General features: G+C 34.2%; 3 protein-coding genes across 6 annotated transcripts; 1 reads left to right on the top strand and 2 right to left on the bottom strand.

Moving 5' to 3' along the window:
• Window positions 1-316: 316 nt before the first annotated feature.
• Window positions 317-5635, top strand: LOC111810086. The gene is made up of 10 exons (XM_023696657.1): window positions 317-561; window positions 1446-1626; window positions 2110-2246; window positions 2427-2471; window positions 2587-2640; window positions 2824-2928; window positions 3029-3232; window positions 3430-3515; window positions 3954-4999; window positions 5107-5635. The coding sequence occupies exons 1-10, from the start codon at window positions 343-345 to the stop codon at window positions 5367-5369; spliced, it is 2340 nt and encodes a 779-aa protein (XP_023552425.1). The 5' UTR covers window positions 317-342; the 3' UTR covers window positions 5370-5635.
• Window positions 5636-6006: 371 nt separating this feature from the next.
• Window positions 6007-13643, bottom strand: LOC111810085 (mitogen-activated protein kinase kinase kinase YODA-like). Of its 4 annotated transcripts, none has more exons than XM_023696653.1 (14): window positions 13366-13643; window positions 13065-13266; window positions 11975-12069; window positions 11268-11886; window positions 10332-11063; window positions 9949-10036; window positions 9788-9850; window positions 9281-9441; window positions 9072-9147; window positions 8473-8532; window positions 8293-8400; window positions 7687-7926; window positions 7192-7283; window positions 6566-7079 (listed from the first exon to the last, which is right to left on the bottom strand). In XM_023696653.1, the coding sequence occupies exons 4-14, from the start codon at window positions 11822-11824 to the stop codon at window positions 6566-6568; spliced, it is 2691 nt and encodes an 896-aa protein (XP_023552421.1). In that variant the 5' UTR covers window positions 11825-11886; window positions 11975-12069; window positions 13065-13266; window positions 13366-13643. The 4 variants fall into 4 exon arrangements, with proteins under 4 accessions (XP_023552420.1, XP_023552421.1, XP_023552422.1 ...); XM_023696654.1 differs by lacking the exon at window positions 13065-13266 and having other exon boundaries at window positions 13366-13433; window positions 13521-13643; XM_023696652.1 differs by lacking the exon at window positions 13065-13266 and having other exon boundaries at window positions 6007-7079.
• A 2413-nt stretch (window positions 13644-16056) lies between these two features.
• On the bottom strand, window positions 16057-19224 carry LOC111810083 (silicon efflux transporter LSI2-like). The gene is made up of 4 exons (XM_023696651.1): window positions 19159-19224; window positions 18683-18828; window positions 16595-18025; window positions 16057-16507 (listed from the first exon to the last, which is right to left on the bottom strand). The coding sequence occupies exons 3-4, from the start codon at window positions 17919-17921 to the stop codon at window positions 16245-16247; spliced, it is 1590 nt and encodes a 529-aa protein (XP_023552419.1). The 5' UTR covers window positions 17922-18025; window positions 18683-18828; window positions 19159-19224; the 3' UTR covers window positions 16057-16244.
• Between the last annotated feature and the right edge of the window lie 3483 nt (window positions 19225-22707).

The raw sequence follows: 22707 nt of genomic DNA, 5'->3' as shown, positions 1-22707 counted from the left end.
TGGTTTCTTAACGAGAAAATATTTTCGCTTATTTAAATATATGGAGCAACACGTGAAAAACACGTGATCACTATCTCAATTTACGAAAACATCCCTATGGCTCTCAAATTGGGCCTCTTTCGGCAAATTTTGTTTGGGCTAATTGGGCCCATATCAGAAATGAAGCGAGAAACATGGCCCGTTTGTTGCTCGGCCCAATATCCAAATTTAGTAACGTACGCACGTCAACAGCGCGTGCGCCTGTGTAATTTCCACGTCATATAATTCTCCTTTACATATTAAACTTTTTTATTTTTGTTTTTTGTTTTTTGCCGGAGTGAGCAGGAACAGGGCTCCGTTTTTATGCCTTTATATTTTCACCTACAAGCCTTCATTTTTTTTTCTCTCTATGAAGAAACTCTCCTAAGAAAACAGCTTCTCTCTTCTCCATCGATCACTTTCTCGAATTTTCCAGGCCCGTTTCCTCCGGCCTGCCTTGTAACTCTTTCCAAATCGGCTCCTAATACGATCCGATCTGTCGCCTTCTTTCTTTCTTGGAATCGATCTCTGTCGTTCTTACTGGTACGTCAATCGATCACACTCAGTTTTTTTTCTTAATTCTATTTGTTTCCGCTTATTGGCTTTCTATGTGCCTTCTTCTATCGATTACAGATCATGCGCCGGAGTTCTTGAAATGGTTGTTTCGCTCTTTCGTTATTTTCTTGCTGGGCAATTTTTTTTTTTTTTTTTTTTTTTTTTTTTTTTTTTTTTTTTTNTTTTTTTTTTTTTTTTTTTGGTTCAGTGTTTAATTGATGGTTCCAATTCATATGCCTGCAGAGGTATGCTATATAGATGGATGAAACGTAGTCTGTATCTATATATTGGGTTCTTCTAATAGTGAACGTAACTTGGCCAAAGTGTTGTGTCTTGTTATAATGATGTGAGATTTGTGTAATTATTTTGAATGAGATGGCGTTTAGATAATGCTGACTTTTCCTCCTTCGTTCCCTGTTGTTCTTGATTTCTTTCTTCGAGTCCTTGGAAGTGTTCTGTAAATGTTGGGGAAAATAAATTGAATTCTCTTCGTTTTCTTATTATATATATTTTTTAGTAACTTATTTGTTTTTTAGGATGTACTTATTATTAAATTGCGGAAGATCGTTCTTGTTTCCCCTATAACGATTTGCAGTGGAATGAATTTGTAACTTGGGGCCAATACTTGAATCCAGCATGGAAATTTAGTCATCTAGAAAGTATTTTGGCCCTTTTGCCATTTCATAGTTTCCCCATATGCTAGCACATTCTTAGTGGATTGAAAGTTTTTACAGCTAATATTTGTGCTTTTTTTCCTTGATTCATCGCTAATTGGTGTACTTGTATGATCAAGGTTACTAGGTATTGCTTGTAAAAATGTAATATATTTCCTTTCTGATTTTGTGCGAATTCTATCTTTAAAACTTGTGTAGATGCCAGTTTCAAAACTCAAGACCTCTAACTATCCAGATGTGATGAAATCGGAGGAGGGAAACGATTCTCTAGACACTATTATTAGACAGGCAATTGGGAAAGAGCCTTTTCTTTCTTTCTCTAGAGCTGGTGAGAGTCCAGTCCAGTGGATTCAATTACTTCATGCTCTCGATCAACAAGGTATTATAAGTGTTCAACTAAATCAATCTGCAATGAAGGGGCTCTCTCTGAAATGTTGGAGTATTGCAGTAGCATATTATGTCCTTTGGATGTAATGATTATTGCTTCATAGGACTTATTGAGTACCATTCACTTGCATTTCAAGTCAAGAGTATAGAACAATCCTTTGATATATACAACAATTTTAGACAACAAGCATAGTGGCTGGTATCAGGAACAAAGCTACAAGAATTTTTCTAGCATATGTGTTGAATTCCTTCTTCTTTTAGTAAAGCTTTATCATCTTTTCTGTGTGTACGCACATGTCCATACCTCTGCTCTTTATAGTCAATTCAAGAGTATCCTTGTACAATAACAAGGCCTCCTAGAAGGGGGTTAATTTTTCATTGAATGTACCATTATTCTTTATTCAAATCTTATGGTTTGCGTTCCATTACCAGTTAGGACTCAATAGCTTTGAAACATGTTTTGTTATTTCAACAGAACTCCCGGGTTGGCCCTTGCTCTCTCCTTTAAAGATTCAAATGCAGAAGTGTGAGAAGTGTGCCCGGGAATTTTGCTCAGTTATCAACTACCGAAGGCACATACGAGTGCATCATAGGCTGAAAAAGCTTGATAAGGTGTTTCTTTTTCTATCTGATGGTTTTTTTTATCATTATTTTATGAAAATTACTTCATCCTTCGTATTTGGAGCTACGTGCTTGCTGATTATTAAATTAAATTGTGAGTCTGACTTCTAATATTCTTTTTCTCACTGATTTCGTGCTTGCTTGACGTACATATTCATTTGCACTTTGTAGGATTCTGCCAAAAGTAGGGATTTACTAGCAGCATTTTGGGACAAGGTAATCTTTGTTCTACATTGCCTCATCTTTTATTTCAAAACTTGTTCATTGATGTTGTTCTGCATTGTTGAGTTCCCTTATTATTAAAAGACTGATTTATTGATGCTTTATACAGCTAACCTGGGAAGAGACGAAGGAGGCTGTCTCATTCAAGAATGTCTCAGTTGAGGCAAGTCATTCCCCAGTTTCCTTACTTCATTTGAATTCTTGAATAAAATGTCTATCCTTTCTTTGCAGTCTTTAAATTATCGGATGGAAATTAAGGGAACGTAATATGTAGGAAAATCCTAGCAGTTTTTAGGTATTGTCTGTTTTACGTTCTCTTAAATGATTATTCTCTGTAAACATATAGGGAATACAAGGGTCAGCTGTAATCAAGAATCTGACAGTTATCATTGGAAAACCTGGATTTTCTGCCCTACCGCATGTTTATTTGAGGGCAGGTTCTGCCCTTTTGGTATGTTTATGTCCCACCGGCCTTTAGTTTGGTACCTATCATCATCATTGCATTATTGTGAACAAATACATATTGATATCGCATACCTGAACCTTTTCAGGACATTGTACAAGGTAGACCATCTAGGTTTCCATTATCTTCCCAGGAGTTATTCGAAATTCTTGACAATGCAAGCGAAAAAACCTTCCTATGTGGAACAGCTGTTTCGATGCAAAAATATATATTTGATGGGGAGGCTGTAAAAATTGGTCTTGAAACTAAAAACTTGGTTGCTTGCATGAGCTTCATGTTGGAACAGAAATTGGTAAGTTATTTCCCTTCAATTTTAGTACACTTCTTATGTTCTGTCTGGCTGATAGCTCTTGCTTTGTTGCAGATTTGGGGTGTATACAAGCAATATGCTATTATTATGTAATCATATATCCATATTGACATGATTATATACATATATATATATATATACTTTTTGCTCAATAACACGGGACTTATGGTTTTTTTAAGGTCAAAACATGGCTTGCTGATAAGGATGCTGAAGCTTTAAGGTGCCAGAAGTTGCTGGTAGAGGAGGAGGAAGCTGCTCAAAGGAGGTATATCCATTGTCATTTCCATCTAATTTCCTCTTTTTCATGGTACCTTCCTGTGAATTTTGGAAAGAGTAAGCCTGTTCTAGCAGGATACAATACACCTTGGTAGTGTTAGTCAGAGTAGATGAAAAATATTCTTACATTAATAGTCGTGTAGTATCAATGGTAAGTAAGCTATTTGATAAAGAACAAAAATTACTGTGTTGAACAACTATTTCTTGGTAAGGATCAAGATTACTTGAACCAGTATCCTTCGTCTTGTTGAATATCCTGGTGTTCTTAACTTGGCCACGCTACTACTATCTCCGTGTGGAGGTTCACTGAACCCTTAAAATAAGAATATGAAATAACCTGGCTAAAAATACTAACTGTTCAAAAGCTTGCTTGTTGTGAATTCTCTGTCTTAGATTGCTTGTTTCTCACTCATGTGCAACTCTGTAGACAAGCGGAGCTGTTGGAAAGAAAAAGGCAGAAGAAGCTAAGGCAGAAAGAACAAAGGTTAAAGGAGCAAAAGCATGAAGAGAAGGTTGATATGGAAGGGAGTGTAGATGAAACAATTGAAGATGTGTTACTTGAAGAATCATCTAGCCCTCAGACTGAATGTCACTCAGAAAGGGACTCTTTGGGCATATTGGCTGATCATACTCCATCTTCTATTGAAACATCTCAACAATCTCTGACTGATGAAGATGAAGATTCCGAGTCTCATTCTGGGTTTCGCAGTGGCTACCCTGAACATCTTCCTATTGATCACAACGGTGAACATCAGAAAACACCAATGAATGGCCATAAGCATGTAATTGCCCAGTGGCAGGCATTGCCCAAGACACAAAGGGGACTTTCTAATGGTTTTCGTGCAGAGCAGAATTATCAGGGACTCAAAAATGGAGATATGCGAAGGCATGGTAACCATGTGCAATCAAGGGCTGCACCAATTGTTAATGGGAAAAAAGTATGGAGCCGGAAGCCAAAGCCAGAAAGAGATGGAGATCGTTTTCAGGCCAGGATTCAGGAAGAGACAACAGCCCAGGCAGAGGAAATTAAGAGCCATGAGGTTTTGATTGGTTCGATTTCAGTGGCATTATTAAATTGCACCCAAGAGAGTAAAGAGCCAGTTGGAGCTCCAGATGGTTGCCAGGATGGTCATCAAACTCCTAAGAAGATTAATAATCATTTGGAGAAGTTCATTAAGGTGGAATCTGTCCAAACTGCGACGAATCGGGCAATGGTTAAGCATTGGAGGCCAGTTAGTCGTAATGGAACCAAATGTGCAATGCCAGATCAAAGTGAAAGTGGCGAATCTGAAGCTGAAATGATAACTGAAAAGCTAGAGGATCAGGCCCTGCTGAATACGTATTCTCCGCGATCCTCCTCTTTGGATGGTGACACTGGTGACCGTGGAAACAACTCTTTGATCCGGGAAGAACCTGCGCAACCAGTTTGCTTGGAGTTCTCTAGTCATGCTGCAAAAGCTTTCCTTGCACAAAGTAAGTATATACGTTTCCTTGCACAAAGAGTTCTCTAGTCCTCTTTGGATACGCGTCTTGTTCTTACTTCTTGTGGGGAAGGTGGTCTAATTGTTTTGTTGATGCAGGGTGGAAGGAGGCTATAACAGCCGACCATGTCAAATTGAATCTACCCTCCGATTCCGAGTCTTCGGTATGTTTCGAAACTCAAAACGACCCTGAAACCTCCTCTGCATTCCAGCCGTCAAACTTCGACAGACATGCAATTTCGATTACCTTGGAGCCTCCCAAGTCCTCGGCCAATGAAGCTGGCAAGACCAAGTTGAGGACAAAATTTGAGAAGGGTGCGAAGATAAAGTACATTCCTAAAGTTCGAACTACTACTACCTGATAATGGGAGACAGGATGGGATTTAACCCACGAGTTTTTTACATTCTTTGCAGAGCCAATTTTTCCAATGGTCTTCTGTCTTGGAAGTTTAAAATTTTCTTTTCCTTCCCCTTCTTTTTACCTTTTACTGGGAAATCTTTTATGATTCTGTCCTTTTGTGTCAGGTTGCTCCAGCAGATTTGTTGTCGAGGAAAGTCCCTTATTTTTGTTATAATTTCTAGATTTTCCTGTAATATTTTTGTTATTAGCATCTATATTTTTTTGCCTGCCCTGCCTCTCTCATTTTTCTCATCCAATTTCAAACTTCAAGAATTTATTTAAAATCATGAGAACCAAATTTCATATTTATTATAAACTATTGCTTGATTTTAGGTTTCAAAATTTGTGCCTCAAATCTGAATTATCCCCTCTTTCTGCATGGAAATGTAGTGCTCATTCAACAATCAGGTTCAAACCAACATAAAATGACAGTCATACCTGAACTTCCATAAATCACTATAACGAACTTTAATTCCATGTGCTGTACAAATTCCTGATTCTCTCAATAACACCCTGACAGATACTAAAGCCAGATCATTCCTTCAACAACCGTACAGCATGATTTCTTTCCCTTTTTTTTTTTTTTTTTTTTTTTTNAGGGATGGTAATTACCATTTGGTCCTTTAGCTTTCTATATGATGATCTAAAAAATGTACATTTGTCACTTCTGTAAATGCTTTCCTAGTTCAGGAACTCCATGGATACCCCCGAGTAGTTCTCTCTATCTCAAGTAACCTCCTTTTCACATTGGATCATCAGAAGTCATCCAGCATGAACAAAGTTAAAAAATTTGCATCTCGGATTAGTTGGTCAGATGATAAATCGAACATTTGACCACTGTACAAACTGATACCGAAGGTCATTGCCGATCAAATCGAGCCAGATGTTAATTCAGCCACACAGACGAGCCTTCTTATCCTCCAAAAATTAGAATGTATAAAGAATTATCTCCACTGATTCCGTGGTGGAAGACTTCATATACCAGCTACTTCCACTTGATATCCTTAAAAAATCATAACCTTAGTCTACACTATGCCCGCCCCCTCCGTTCTTATATAACGTTTTCTTGGCAGTAGTGATTAGGTAATAGTCCCTCCAATCCAAAGAAAAAGCCTCTTATTCCTGAAAACTAGCTCTAGTAGGTGGATGCATTCGGAGTCAGATACCATTCATGCGGCTAGACGTTGTGGGGGTAGGACTCAAATCAAGAGAGGGGTTTGTTTTAACATGATCCCTCAGGAGCTGTCGAGACACTCGGTCAGCTAAGACCTGCTGTCCATCATACAATTCACCATAAGCAGGCCGTCCGACCTGCTTTCCCAATATATCATTTTCTGGTATCATTTCAGAGAATATGTGAGCCCCAGGCTGCAACCCTCGAAAAATATCGGGATTTGAATCATGGAAGGATATACAGCTGCTGTACGGTGTGCTATTTAAGGACTTTGGCTTGCTTCCAAATCCATCTTGCAAGTATATAGCTTGTTTCAGGTGGTTGTAAGGAATTGCACCACCACATCCTGTCAAAGGTGTGGATGAGCCCGAAGTGGTTCGTGGACTTGATATGGGTGAAGGAGACATTCTTCCACTGGTATGAGGTGATCGCGAGTGCAAAAGAGGGCTTCCAATTGGTGAAACAGGGCATGATATGTTTCTTTGAATATTGATTTCACTGGATGAAAAATGAAATCAGAATTAATCTCGCCTCAATCAGTGTATATCTTTTTTTCTTATTTATATATTTTTCGTTGAGGATTTGGGGGGCTGGGAGAAGAAGAAAGAACCTGGCATGAAGAACAGCTTTTGAGACTCTTGAAGAATGAACTGCAAGTCTACTATCAGAGTCCACAGAAGTAGTCCGTGATTGACCAATACCCTGGAAGTGATGAATAGACAAAACTCAGAACCAAGAATGGAAAGAAAAGAGAAAAAGAATTATTTACAGAACTAACGAAACTAATCTTTCCACAATAATCCAAGTGTCCTAGAGCTATTTAAACATCAAAACTCTACTAATTTGTCATAGACTCACAGCTGGTCACGTAGCTTAGCCTAATATTTGACTAAAATATCAATATATTTCAAATAAGAACCAAGTAAGATAGCAACACATAGCAGAATCATTTGCACCATGCAAATTAAGGAGAAGCCGTTGTAACCGCATTTGCAGTAAAATGAAATAGCGCAGACAGCAACAAAACCCAACCACAAGAGAGCCATACGCTTCGTGAATTAATGTGCTGTGATGAATCAAAAAGCAATGTAAAAAAAGTGTGTACCAAAATCTTCACTCCGTTTGTAACCCCAGGAGTTGTATCAGAAGGTTCAGAACTCAAAATAGGCCTCTCTACAGGCGCAGCATATTTGACAAAGGGATGCTCCAAGAGTTGAGCAGCTGTAGGTCGATGAAGCGGGTTTCGTTGCAGACACAGTCTCACAAAATCCTTACCATCATCTGAGAGGTGCTCTGGAATTACCGGGAGTTCCTTGCTATTACCAATCTTAAACATCGCAGCAACCTTTTAGGCAAGGATATAAAATGTCCCATCGTCAGAACAAAGAACAAGGTACTGTGTATGAAATGTGAGAGTAAGCTTCAAGAAAACATTCAAGATAGACCGGACCACACACGAAACCAAGAACTTTCAGAAGAATAAATAATAATGTGTAAAAAAAAAACATTTCCGTACAAATTACAATGCTAATAGAATGCGTCTTATAATAATTAAACTAAAAAAGAAAATACAACACCAAAAGCCTTCAAAATGATTATTGGGGATTTAAATGTGCTTTCTCATCAGTCCAGTAGAGATTTGATAACAAACTGTAAGTCCTGTTATTGAAAACACTTTTATTGCTTGATATTTAAAAGCGTCCTTACTCACCCCTTCATACTGGCTCCAGGGTGGCTTCGTAGTAGCCATCTCCAGAACGGTACATCCAAGACTCCAAATATCAACCGCAAGGTTGCAACCATTTGAGTTCTTTATGACCTAGGAAATATTTGGTCAGATATATGAATCATTTAGTTATGATTTTTGCTTAAATATACAATAAATTCTTACCTCAGGTGCCATCCAGTAAGGGCTGCCCTTCAATGATAGTGGACACGATTGGCCTGTGATCTGGAACCAAAGGGAACAGAGTTAAAAAAACAGCTGTGCATTAACCCACTAACATCCTGTTGTAAGTGAAAAAGGATCATAGATTTACTGATGTCTTACCATGTTGATTGAATGAAAAGTTCTAAGATTTCAGTGTATATCCACATACTAGAATAATTTATAATAGAAAAACTTTGAGAAGTAAATTCTAACATATACAATGTAAATATAGTAGATAAATATGAAACTGATAAATATGCATTTGTTAATCATTAACTAAAATAAAATCATGGGTTTTCAATAATATATGTTCTTCGTATATACTATTTAATAATTTCCTATTTTCCATATTACAATTGACTTTTATCATTGAATTTTAACAATAATTCAAATATTACTTGTTATGTACAATTTTGATATGCACAAGATAGTTGATAATTGATAAACAAAAAGAAGAAAACAAGCTCTATAACTTTAATGGATGGAGATGTCAAAATTAGTAATGCTTTCAAAGCATATAATTTGAGGTACAGTAAGGTATAAACTGTGAGCTATCTTACATGCTTTGCCATCCCAAAGTCTGCCAATTTAACACGTCCATTTGGGTCAACAAGTATGTTTGCTCCTTTAATATCCCTGCAGAGGTTAGAAGTTCAATCGTGTATAAAGTCCGGCAAACAATGTACAATAAGATAGTAGCAGCTACGCCAATACTACACTATTGCATGTGTCAGAAAAACTGTGGGCAAGATTCTTAAATCACAATCACCTGTGCACTGTAGTTTTAGCATGCAAATATGCAAGTCCTGATAGCAGTTGTTGAGTATAGCTACGGATTGCTAGTTCCCCAAATTGTCCATATTCTTGTAGTAATTTATAAATGGAACCACCAGATACATATTCCAGATATATATAGAATTTGTCACCCACCTGTTACAAATGATTTCAAATAAAAAAAATTACATGTTCAAACATGGAAGATTACATAACCACCTAAATCCAGATTTCCAACCACACCCATTAGGTCTCGAGTTGAATCCTAAACAGTATAGATGCCTCACCTCCAAAGACTTTTATCATCATAGAAAACTGCCAACCACCCATCCCCCCCAAAAGAGAAAAAAAAAAAAAAAAAAAATTGNGAATGGAGGAAATTCCATCCACAGAAAGGGGAAGGATTTGTTTAAAATAGGACAACTTCAACACAACCTCTTCCCTCATAATAATATAACGAGAATGTTAACAGCAAAAATTAAATTAGAAGTAAAATACTCACTGTTTCCGAACCATAATACTGCACGATGTTGGGATGCCGCAAACGACTCAGTAAAGCAATTTCCTACCATAAAATTAAGTAAATTCTAAATAAAAAATAGAAATATTAAAGAGTGAAAAACGGAAGCACTAAATGAGATTTGCATAAAATAGAACTTGTACCTGCATTAATTGTTTAGCACTTTCCTTAGACTTTGCATCATCAGAAAATAACGTGACCTCCTTCATTGCACACATTTCTCCACTTTCGCTAAATGATTGCAATAAATGAACCCAAAAAAAAAGAAAAGAAACAAAAATCAGAGAGCATCACATCGAAAGAAAAAAACAAAAGACATGTTACGTATTATGTTATCGGTGGTAGAAAATCAACCATGTTACGCACTAAAAACGACAGACCTCACAAGTAAGAGAAATAAATGGCATCAATATTATATTATAATAAAGGTTTAATAGCTACAGCATCATAACTAGTATTGTGAATGAACAAACTTTTGCATGAATCAGTGACATTGACAAATTAAATGTTTACTCTGTTAACATACCTATTAAAACCAACATATACGTGCCCAAATGTTCCCCTACCCAGTAGCTTCCCCTTTTTCCAGCGTGAACCTGGGCTTGCTGGATTCTCTGTCCTTCCTGGGCTCCTAGGAACTGTAGGAGATGTCACTGCGGAATTTGAATGCGAAAACGGTGAAGAGTTTGAGATTGCTATGGGAGGAAGAGGCAAACGATGAGTTTGTTTCTCATCAGGCCAGCATGTTTGTGACTCAGCAGGTACAGCTCCTGCTCTAGGATGAATAGGCGTGACAGCACCACTTTGAATTCTGGAACTAGGGCCGGGGCTAGTCATTCTAGAACTAGGTACTGGAGAATATTCAGGGCTACCCCTACTTTGTTGCCAAAAGAAGTGGCCCGCCATATCACCTCCCATAGAGTTGTGCCCTGAATTGTGACCAGAACCAGGACTCGAACAATGGCCAGATCCACCTAAAACGACATCTGGGTGAGATTTTCCAGCCCAAACAGCAGCGTTCACGACTTGCTCAGTGCTAAATACCCTCATAGGACTTCTGGAGGGACTAGACATAGAACTATCAGGAGCACTAAAGAAGGCCCCATGGCGAGGAACTTGTAGATTTGTTACGTTGCTGCTTAAAGGCCTCCGTTTGGGTATTGAAGCACTTTTATGAGGAAATGGAACATTTTCCGCTTTCTTTCCCTCTTTTAAATGTATTTGCACGACAGTAGGAGACTGATCTTTGACAGTTGCACTTCAGAAAAATCCATCAAATATGTAAGGGACAAGTAAAATAATAAGTTAAAAAAACAACGCATCAGATGCAAGCTGACTGCTGTAGAATATGGACAAAATGATGCAAGTAACCTTATTAAGCGATTCAACCAAGACTACGGACAATGAAAAGAATGACTCCCGAATGAAAGATAAAAAATGAAATAAAGATGTGAGAGCATACCTAGGTTCAGTAGAAGCTATCACAGTTCTAGCCCCAATGGCAAAGTCTGTTGCCCGAGGACTACGTTGTCGTGAATCGTTGGGATCATCACTATCACTCAAGGACTCACCAGAGACTGAACCAGTGACCAAATCTCCATCCAAATCTGCAGGACCTGGCCTACTTCGAATACATGCAGGTCTAGGGAGGGGTAGGAATGAAGATGTCTTGGAACTTCTCTCTAATTTAGATTTTGCTGTCACACCAATCCCAGAATCTGTGCGACTTATACCTACACGGTGCAAATCTGGAAGTGGAAGTTTGTGAGAACGTGATCTTTCAGCAAAACTTTGACATCTAGATACTTCTTTGGAAGGTGATGGTGATCTTGATAGAGGTGATTTAGACCCCTTCTCAGATATAGTGTCACCACCACGTCTACGAGAACTTCCTGATCTGCAGTTCACTTTCCCTTCAGGTGGATTCTTAAACTTACGGTGTAATGAATCAATGAAACTTTCCTTGCTCGCTTTCTTCTTCACTTCTTTGGATGACGACTTCCCCCACCATGAAGGCATTTTTGGCTTTTATCCTAAATTATGTGGAAGAAGCAAAGAAGCGACTCTAAATTGAACTCACTCTGCAGGAGAAAATATTTCGTGAAAACGGATGATTAAGCAGATGTTACACTTCCAAGGCATCCGACAAGTAAATGATACCCTTCATACCATAGACACGCTGGTAAAGCTGTGACTGAGGACCCAAACTACCACTTCAGCTAAGATTTGAGAAAGCCCAACAATCAGGAACTTGTAACAAAATCCTGCATGAAAAGGAAGTGGAAATTTGAATGCTTAAGATACCAAGAAGAATGATGTATCTGTTAGAGAAACAGCATTCTATTTATTATTATAAAAACTGAAAACTGATCCAGTTAGAATTTAAATAATATATATATGTTCTAAGAAAATGTCTAGATAGCCTGAACGAAAAGTAAGCTTGTGCATGCAGGAAATTCAGGATTTCACGACCTCAGATACAACAAACATGTTCCAAGCAAACTCTGGATCCATTAGCTTTATATTCTTCAGCAGCAATACTGCAAAAACTGGGTAAGTTTCTCTAAAGCTTTTGAAGTCTTCCAACGCATACGAATCACTACCGACAATCACAATCTTACAGTTTTGAATCTGAGGTTCAAATTTGAAAGGTACAGATGAGACGATTGGATAAATAGTGCCTTTCGTGGCTGATATGGGTCCACAATCACAAAATACCTTTGAATCTTTGAATTAAGAAAATAGTGCAAAGATTTTTCAAGCACTATTTGACTCTCTTTAATAATCCCCAAATCTACTTCTTAATTGGAGACAGTCAAATTTCTATTATCTTATCATTGATAAATTTGAGATTTTTTCATAATCCCCAAATCTACTTCTTCAATGGGGTTATAAAACTGTGTCCAGTTTCTCACGTAATTACTTTTATTGATATAAAATATAGTCCTTGATCTGTATTAAAAGAAAAGTCTCATTGATGGACATGAGAAGGAAAAAAACAAAACAGAATAATAAAAATAAAGAATCAAAGTTGGTAAGCAACCTTTAATCCTCGCAATAAGGGAAAACTAATGGTTAATGAGAGCTTGAGACCATTAATTACACCGCCGAACAAGTAAAAACGATTAGACAGTCAACATACCCAACATTCGAATGATTCTAGCTGCCTTCCACTCCGAAACAACTTCTTATTAAGGAAAGGTAGGAAAAAAATTGACTAGATCAGATGGGGAAAAAAAAATCCAAATCCAAATCCAACCTCTAATCGCTTGTGTCATCTGATATAAACCGAAATTCCCACTGCAACGAAATGAACTGAACCATTAAGCTCTGTCGTCACCAACCACACTTCCAAATTTAATTTCCTCCTTTTCTTTCCCAAGCTTATTAGGAAATGAAACAACGAGCTACACGTCCATCGCGCTCGAAACTATACTCTACGATACAGATCTACCATGAATCTGATACAGATAAACTAGCACAGTGACTAAAGAAACTAAAACCGGATAATCAATAATTTACTAAAATTAGATTAAAAGAAAGAAATGAAGAAGTGTTACCTTAGATATCGGAAACTGCAAATTCCAGTAGAATCCCACTCTACTCGCCCAAATCCTAGTGAGGTAGACTTCCACAGTAATTCAAACAGAAGAGAAATTAGAGGAATCGAAACCCTAGAATCTGAAATCACAAATTATCAGAGGCGAAACGTTACATCAATCTTCTCCATTTCATACTGAATTGTGGGATTGAGAAAATCGCGTAACGAAAGTGAGAGAAAGAGAGAGAGAGAGAGAGAGAGAAATGAAAGAGAAAGAGTCTGCCTCAGCTACGACATGGAGTTGTCGAAAGTTGATATTTTTAATATATTTTAAGAAATGCGTAAATAAAATAAATTATTTCATCATTCATTGCTTTTCTTCTCTCTTTCTCTCTCTAGAACCTGCCACCAAACTTTAATAAACCTTTTTTTTTTAATTTTAAATATTTAATTTTTCCACTTTAACTTTCAATTTATTATTTATTTTATTTTAATCGTTTCCATTATGTTACGTGATTATGTTTCCAACATTATGTTATGTCAACCATATAATACTAACATTTTCATTATAAATATATTTAATAATGAAGATATATTATTGTCATAAATATTTATATAATATTCTCCTCAAAATTGAGTGTTGACTTTTCTTTTTTTTAATTTTTAATATGGAAAATAGAATATGAACACATGTCAATTAAGTCATTAGTTCACACCGTTTAAAATTTCCAATTATAATTTCTTATTTTTTCCAACCATAAAAACTAAATATGAATTTTATGAAAAAAAATATATATAGTTTTTTTAAATTTTGGAAAATATTCCAAATTAGAATTTCACAAATTTATAATTTCGAAAAAATAATTTTAATTTTTATAAGTCATTCTTTAACAATATAGTTTTTTACTCCAGAGATTATTATAATATTGTATTTATTGAACTCTCCTCGATAAATATAAATATAAATTATTAGTTATAATTATATTTTTATAAAAAAGAAAAAAAAAAGACTAATTATTAGTGGGGCCTTAATTATTAAGTAAATAAGTGATGATGTCTAATGCAGTAGACTTCATCATTTTGTGCCCTTTATTTATTTATTTACATTCTTTTAATATAAAGTTGGAGAAATCATATGGATAATAGTTAGTGCATTTACTTTTTCATATAATTTATTTTTAAAAAATTGAATAATCGATATTTTAATATTTTAAAAAATAAGTTTAAATACTATTATACTTCTTCTATCCCAACAAAAATACAGCGTAAAATTTGGGTCATCATGTCATGTAACGTTTTGTGCTCGAGATCTGTAATAAAAATTAGAATTTGAATTTGACATTTTCTAGGACTGTCATTTTTTTTTTAATAAATTATCTATTTGACTTATTTTAAATTACTTTTAATAGTGAATAATGTATTCACGAACTAATACGAGTCGTGTAAACATATTTTGTCTTTACTCACATGTTTCTTCAGAAATTTCTGAGTCACCAACATAAAAGTAGGTCGGATAGTAACTATCAATTTTTATAATTTTTTTTTAATAACAGAAGATAAAAATATTATTTAAGAAATGTAATTTGAATTTTTTTTTTTTTTTTTTTTTTTNAAATGCAACTGGTGGCTGATTACGGATCTACCCTTTTGAATTTGGGCCAGTCCATTATTTGCATGGGTTTACTACGTATATATTTTTGGTCAAATTGCCTATTTAGGCCTTAACTTTCCAAATTTACGTCTAAAATAATGGAAACTTGAATTTTTTTAAATATATATTAATCCAAAATTTGAAAATAAAGAAATAGACGTTTTTATATGGACGTTTTACTTTTATTGAAAACAAAAATCTGAATAAATGAACGGAACCAACCTAACTCAAATCTTTTATGGTTGGGTTGGATTCATTACTTAATTATTGAAAAAAATTGTACCACGGAATCGTATCTAATAAATATTTTAACTCGGCCAGCTCAATCAATGAACGCCTCTAGTCGAAAAAAGATGATCGAACAAATATTGATACTTGTGCCTATTTTTTGTAAATTATTTCATATTTTGAAACAAGATGTGATCAGTTTCATAAATTCACACATCCTTTTGTTTTCAAAGTTGAGATGATTCATAGCATATTTCTGTTTATGAGATGACTTTCTTACATAAAGGATGCATTTTCATTCTTTCAAGCTTTAAATGATTCTCAAGGTTGATTGAGTAAAGGAATTTCGAAGATAAGAAATTATTGTTCTCGTCCCGGAATAATAATCGCTTGTATTTGATCCGTCTTATTGAAATGAAAATATAACTTATTTGTATAATTATCTCGATAGAATAACTATTATGCTTGTTTCTAATCTTAACAAAAATAAAACGTGGATCTCCAAGAAAGAAACCACATAATTATTTTTGATTCTCCTGACCACTCTTTAAAATACTTTAAGATATGCAAATAAAAAGCACATTACAATAACTTTAGCATGCGAACATGCTTACTACCAGACCTTCGCCCTTTAGAGATAAGGACGAAGTAGCGATCGTACTCCTCAAATAGAGTGTTTCATGCATTAATTGGGCCTTTGATTCACACTCATCGTTTACGGCATAGACCACCAAGTTGTCACCCTCACCCTTTAAAAATAGAGGCGAAGTAGCGAGACCAACGGAAAGAAAAGAGCGTTTTAAACCTATAATGTTGCATTAATAATAAATATTAAAAAATGGGTAGTTATCAATTCATTTCGATTCTCAACTCAACCATATCTGGAACAATTGTGTGATACATAAATTTGTACAGACTTTTATCAAGGAAACACTCTTCATATCTATATAGATGAACTTCAAACGAAATCTACAATTCTAACCATTCATAAAAGAAAGCAAGAAAAAAACAAAAGGAAATCACTTTATAAGAACTAAACCAATGGCAGTGACAATGAGAGTTGAGGGAACTCCAAACTTAAGATGATTCCAGAAGGACAAATTGTAGCTTAGCTGTGGAGTGCGACGAGCCTGCTCGCACACAATCAAGTTGGCAGCTGAGCCTAACAATGAGAGATTTCCAGCCACAGTACTGATCCAAGCTAAAAGCAGCCATGCCCGTTTCTCTTCCGTTGGAGATATCGCAGCAGCCGACGCGGCGACACGTGCTCCAAGCAGTAGAACTAACAAGATCACACTCAAAAAGCATAAGATATGATGGAATTGGAAAAGAAAATTGAAAACTTGGAAAGCAAGGAAGAATTTAGTACCAGTAGGCACGTTTGAAGCCAAGTTTGAGAGGTATAGTATGACAAGAGCAAGCACAACAATCCCAGAAACACGATCAATCTGAGCATGCGGCTCCATGAAATCCCAAAAAGCACTTGGCAGTCCAGTCTTGTTGAACCCATCAACCGTCATAAACATCCCACAGAAGAACACTAAAAGTGAATAGGAAACCTTTTCTAGGCATGGCTGAGCATCCTTGAAATCAAGAACCACAAGAGCGAGTGCAGCAGTCACTGCAGTCCATGACATGTTCAACCCCATCAACAGAGCAACAAGCATTCCTATAGTCACAAGATAAACGCAGCATTTCCATGCAATCCTTCTCCACTTTGTGCTCCAATGCTCCTTTTCTTCAGAGGACTGCAAAGAGACTGATTCTTTCTGTTTATCCATTGAGTTTAGGCTCTTAGAAGAAAACCCTTCTTCCCTTTTCTGAGAAGATGCATCTGATATTCTTGCCGACTCTGTCAAAGCACTATGAGACCTGTGGATTTCATTTTCTTTTGAACTTACTGATCTTTGAGTTTCGACATTTGCGTTCATCGAATCCAACCGAGATTCCCATTCCGGAGAGTTAAGGGATGGAATTTGTGTGTGTGACAATCTGGCAGGTGAAAATCTATGAGAAAGAACAACTTCATCTGCTACAATTTCTGAGGATGGATCTTCTTCATCCTTTTGAACAGATAGCAATTTCCAATATAGGATAAGAATAATTAAAGCGTTTACAACAACACCAACAAGCATAGCTGGGAGTATTCCAACCACAAATTCTCCAAAAGGGATTTTACTCTGAACAGCTATCACCAAGTTTTGGGGGTTGCCAATAGGTGTGGCTGAAGAACCAATATTTGCACTTGATGCAAGGGCAAGAAGGAAGGGACGAGGTGGAAGATTATGTTGCCTAGCAATTTTCAAAACGAACTCGGTCAAAACCACACACGACGTGTCATTGGTGAAGAAAGCACTTGAAATTGCAGATATCAGACACACTCGACAAATCAAATCCTTTGCTCCTTTGCTCCTCCATGACAGCACCTTACCCAAATACTTGAACATATCAGCTCTTTCAAGATAAACACTTACTACCATTGTCCCAAATAGAAGACCAAGTATTGGGAGATCAATGGCCGCATACGCTTGATCTGGAGTTAGGACTCGGAACACGACCATTAGCATTGCCCCCAGGAGAGACCCTGCAGTTCTCCCAACTGGTAGAAATGGGATAGCAGGGAAAACAGCTAATAACCAGAACGTTGCAAAGGCAATTGAGCCTAGAATCACTTTTACAGTATGATCCATTGCCATTTTCGCAACAAGATTCGACTCGAGTCAGCCTTGAACCTGATTGACTCGAATTTTTCGAATGTCGTTTCAGCACCAGAGTAGCCGAGAGTATCTTGATTCAACTTCTGAGAAGAAAATTTAGTTTGCATATCTTATCAGTCATATAAACAAAAAGAAACAATAACCAAAATGATGGAATACAAAGACAAAATTTCAGGAACCTGATCTATGTAGCTTGAAACGATGACAAAATTTCTGAACATAAACCATCTGTGAAGAATTTATACAACTTTCTAAGAGATAAATGCTGATTGAGCCAACTTGTTCACACTTCCTCTATATTTTTAAGTTTGAAGATAAGAAGAAGTCCACTAGCTATGTAACATTAATTAACATAAAGTTCAAGAACCAATATTAATCTAATAGCTACAACTTTTTGAATTATAAAGATATCAATATGGTTTTAAACAGTGCTTTGAAACTCGGCCTTTCCACCCTCAAATTGGCCATTGCCATGGAGTTCAGAATCCAAATCTTCCAAGAACAATAATGGAATTACGAAATTCATTGACCAACAACAAGAATTTGATCTAACAACGAAATGTAAATGCAGGTTTTTCACATACTTCAGGAAAGGGCAGCTTCAAGCTCTCATGACTTAATCATGGAGCTTCAAATCTTCAAATCTTGAAATCTCCAATCAACAAGAATTTGATTGGGATGTTAACAAATTTCAAGTTTAAAACACAAAAGATTAAAAGGAATCAAAAAGAAGAACTTACGAAAATTTTGTTTGCATCTGGATCCGAAAAGAAGAGATCTAACTCTTGCTTTCTCTTCGAAAACGAATGGGAATCTAATCAAAAGTTGATATTATGGAAGCTGCTCTCACAGTAATTCAGAGCAGAGAAAAAGTTGGACTGCTTTCCTGTCCACATGGTGAGCTCTCAGCTTTTAAATGAAATAATGGTTATATAAAGACAGAATTTATAATCGGACACCGATTTCATGCCTATTTCGTCGACCAGTTCAAGTTACAGGGAATGTGATTCCCAAATCCATTACTAAATTAACTCCTATTTTTTTATTTTGTCTGACAAATAATTGAACATTACTATTCATCGATGTGTTCGTCATATTAGCCGTTCATTTCTTCGCACCCTATTTATTGTGAAGATCGTGAAGTTTTTTCATACTATTCCACAAATTGGGACAAAGGTTAATAATAAAGGTTAAGAATCATCCATAAACAGTTTACCATTTGTCCTTTCAATCTCTTCGTATCCATTCTATCACAGTCAGCGGCGGGCTCCACCACGTCGCCGGTGTAACCGTCGATCTTTCTTCCTCCGTAAGAGGATCTCTCCTGTTAAGGTTCTACCCTGGATCACGTCAACAAGCGCACCTGCAAACGGCAAGTGAAGGCTAAAAAGACAAATGACGGCGGCTACCGGCGATCCGCGACCGGCGGAGGAGAAAGGTGGATCGTGGGCCAGGGGACTTGTGCTGGATTTGTAATTAATTGTTCTTATCTTATTTATTTTCCTTTTTTTTCAATGAAAAGACACGAAATAAAATTTTGAACTCAAAAAAATAAAAATTACAATTACAATTTCTTTTTTTTTTTAACCTTAATCATTGAATTCTTTTATGGCATTTAATAAAAACTTTAGAGCAATCATTTCGAAATTTAATACAAACTCAATTATTTATGTACTCCACATAAAATCTATATTATATGTACGGTTGCCAATTCTCAATCTAGATTTTTTTTGTTTCTCTTATTTTTATTCAACAGATTTTATTAATTTCACTCCATTTTTATATATTCAGATTTTTTTTTNGAAATTTAATTCAATTAATAAAAAATATTATGTATGTGTTGATTTTTGTTAAATTATAATATGAATAATGCAAAAATAAAATAAAATAAAATAAAAATGTTAGCCCAACAAAATTGGAGATAAGAATTATACTCCTCGACCTCGACCTGATCTCACTCTACATAATTTGTTTATTTATTTATATATAATTTGTTTATTTATTTAAATTAAATATGTTTAAGATTATATTATATTATATTGTAATATTTAAGTTAAAAGACGATATTGAAGGTTTTTTCTTAATGGTGAGAATTTCTAATATTAAAATTTAAATTTTTATAAATTATGTTAATATAATATTATATTATATTTTTGTTACGAAACATTATTGGATTTATTAGGACGTTTTATCATTTTTAATAATAATTATATTAAACATAAAAATTGTCAGTGTTTTTTTTTTAATAATAACTTTAAACAAAATTAATGGAAATTTTTTAGCGGAACTCGAATCCTGTCCTAACTCCACAAAAATAAACTAAAATTTTTTCGAGAATGGAGATTGAAATAGATGATGAAGACAAGGACGGGAAGGTTTATCTGTCTCCTGCCCATCCGCCTCATAGACATCTCTGGATGAAAGTCGATCTTGTAACAAAATTAATTTTATTTTTAATTATTGTTTTATTTTTTCATTGCATACCATTTTTGTTTATTTTATGTTTCCAAATTGTTTTTTATTTCATCTCATGAAAATAAAATAAAAAGTCAAATAGTTTTCTAAAATAAGAAATTATAAGTTAGATAATAACCTTTGTTTCCTATAATTGCAATTGATCATTATTTGTTTCCAACTCAAAAAAATATGACAATTATAACATAACATACAAAAATGGTTAAGACTACGACCGATCATTATAAAAAATGTAATAAATTATATAGTTTCGTAAAATTTCATTATTAATATATAATAAAATAATTATGAAATTATGACATTTATGTAAATTTTCTAAAACTACGACAGACAGAACATAATTTATTTTCAACAAAAAAAAAATATGATAAGTTATAATAAATGATTTGTAAATTTTCTAAAATTATAATAAATTATTATTCTATTTTCGACCAATTAAATGCGTCGAATTATAACTAGACACATAACCGATAAAATTTAATCAAACGTTGAAATTGAACCACAAACGTACAATATTATATGATGATATGATATAGTAAATAAATTTGATTGGATTAATGTTATAAGAATGTGTGAAACATGAAAGTAGATTGGTACCCACCAATGTCTCTTCAATAATAGACTTACCAATAAAGAAAATTTAAAATAAAAGGTGTGAAACGTTAATTAATATATTTTCCACGATAACGTTAATTAATATTAATTAGCAGGCTTAATAAATTTATCAACTAGACTTATAAACGTTTACAAACAAATCAGTTTAGATTTTTTTTAAGATCGTTAGTTTCATTAGTCTAGCGTTGAAAGAAATCTATATTAGTTCGAGCGACATTTTAATAAATTATTCTCTAAATTTAAAATAAATTTATAATTATTGTGTTTTTCAGTTTGATTGGACCTAATTTTTAAAATTTGAAAGTCATTAACTTTTTAAAAAGTTTTTTTATTTTTATTATTATCACGAACGATTACTTATAATGTGAATACTAAGTTACGTGTTGATAATTTAATAAAAAATAACTGTATTAATCAAACGAATTCGACCCGCGTTAACTCATAAGATATAAAGTTGGAGCACTTTAATTAACCTAATTCATGATAACTTATTCCATTCACAATGACAAGTTATGTAATTGCACTTAATAACAGCCACGAAACCAAAGTAAAAACACTTATCTTTTTAAATTATATAAATTAAAATTAAAAAATAATAAATATTTCTATATATTATTGAAAAAATATATTTAAAAAAAATGTACATGAAAGGGATGGAAATTAAAGAGAGAAAATTATAAATTTATTTGGAAAAATAAAAACTTTAAAATAGGCATAATATTAAAAGTTGCATATAAATTTGTGGATTATATTAATTCAAATAATTTTCAACAATGTCATATCGAAAAGCATCCCGTTTTCTTTTTGTTATATTTCGGTGTTAATAATTTATTTAGAATGATTTCTAAAGTGGTTCCTTCCACGTAAAGCAAATTTTCTATCAATGTTTTACAAAATAAACTCGACAATAATTTAAATTTAGATTTCTTTTTTAGATATAGGTTCGCCTTGAATTATTAAAAAATTGAAAATTTTAATTATAATGATGAAAAGTAAAATAAATATATATATATATATATATATATATATATATATTATAAATAAAATTTTATTTTTTAAAATTAGTTCGTTCAATTGAACCAATATAGTTTTAGTAGAATTCGTTAACCAACCTAACTTATACTGTCTTCATTTGAACTTAACTCAATTTATATTAATTTACCGCTCAAGTTATTTATTAATGTTTATTTAATAATAGAAAATAACAATATTTTATTTCCCTTCATTTTGTTGCTATAGGTTAGGCAGCACCAACCTATTGAATTGTATCTAAGGATAAGGCTACTGCATTATCACAATATTTTTATGAATATAAATTAATTATAAAATAAAATAAAATTTGAGTGATTTACAGGTCAATATGCATTAATAAAACCTCAAATATTACAATTTATTAAAAAGTAAAATAATTTTTTTATTAAAAATTAAAAAAATTACAAGTAAGATTAAAGAAACTAGAATTTAAAGGTTAAGTATTAAAGTAAATAAAAATATTTTTTTTTAAATAAAAAAAAAAGTCTGCAGCCTCTTGGTAGCCTTTCCTTTTTCTTTTCAAAACATTACATTGGTGGAAGCCTCCAACTCTCGACCTATAATACTAAAAGATTCTACAAAAAAAAAAAAAAAAAAAAAAAAAAAAAAAAAAAAAAAAAAAAAAAAAAAAAAAAAAAAAAAA

The sequence above is a fragment of the Cucurbita pepo genome, chromosome LG14 (genome assembly GCF_002806865.2).
Source record: "Cucurbita pepo subsp. pepo cultivar mu-cu-16 chromosome LG14, ASM280686v2, whole genome shotgun sequence".
Lineage (NCBI taxonomy): Eukaryota > Viridiplantae > Streptophyta > Magnoliopsida > Cucurbitales > Cucurbitaceae > Cucurbita > Cucurbita pepo.
Note: the sequence above shows the minus strand (reverse complement) of the source record. Positions and strands in the feature narration are given on the sequence as shown.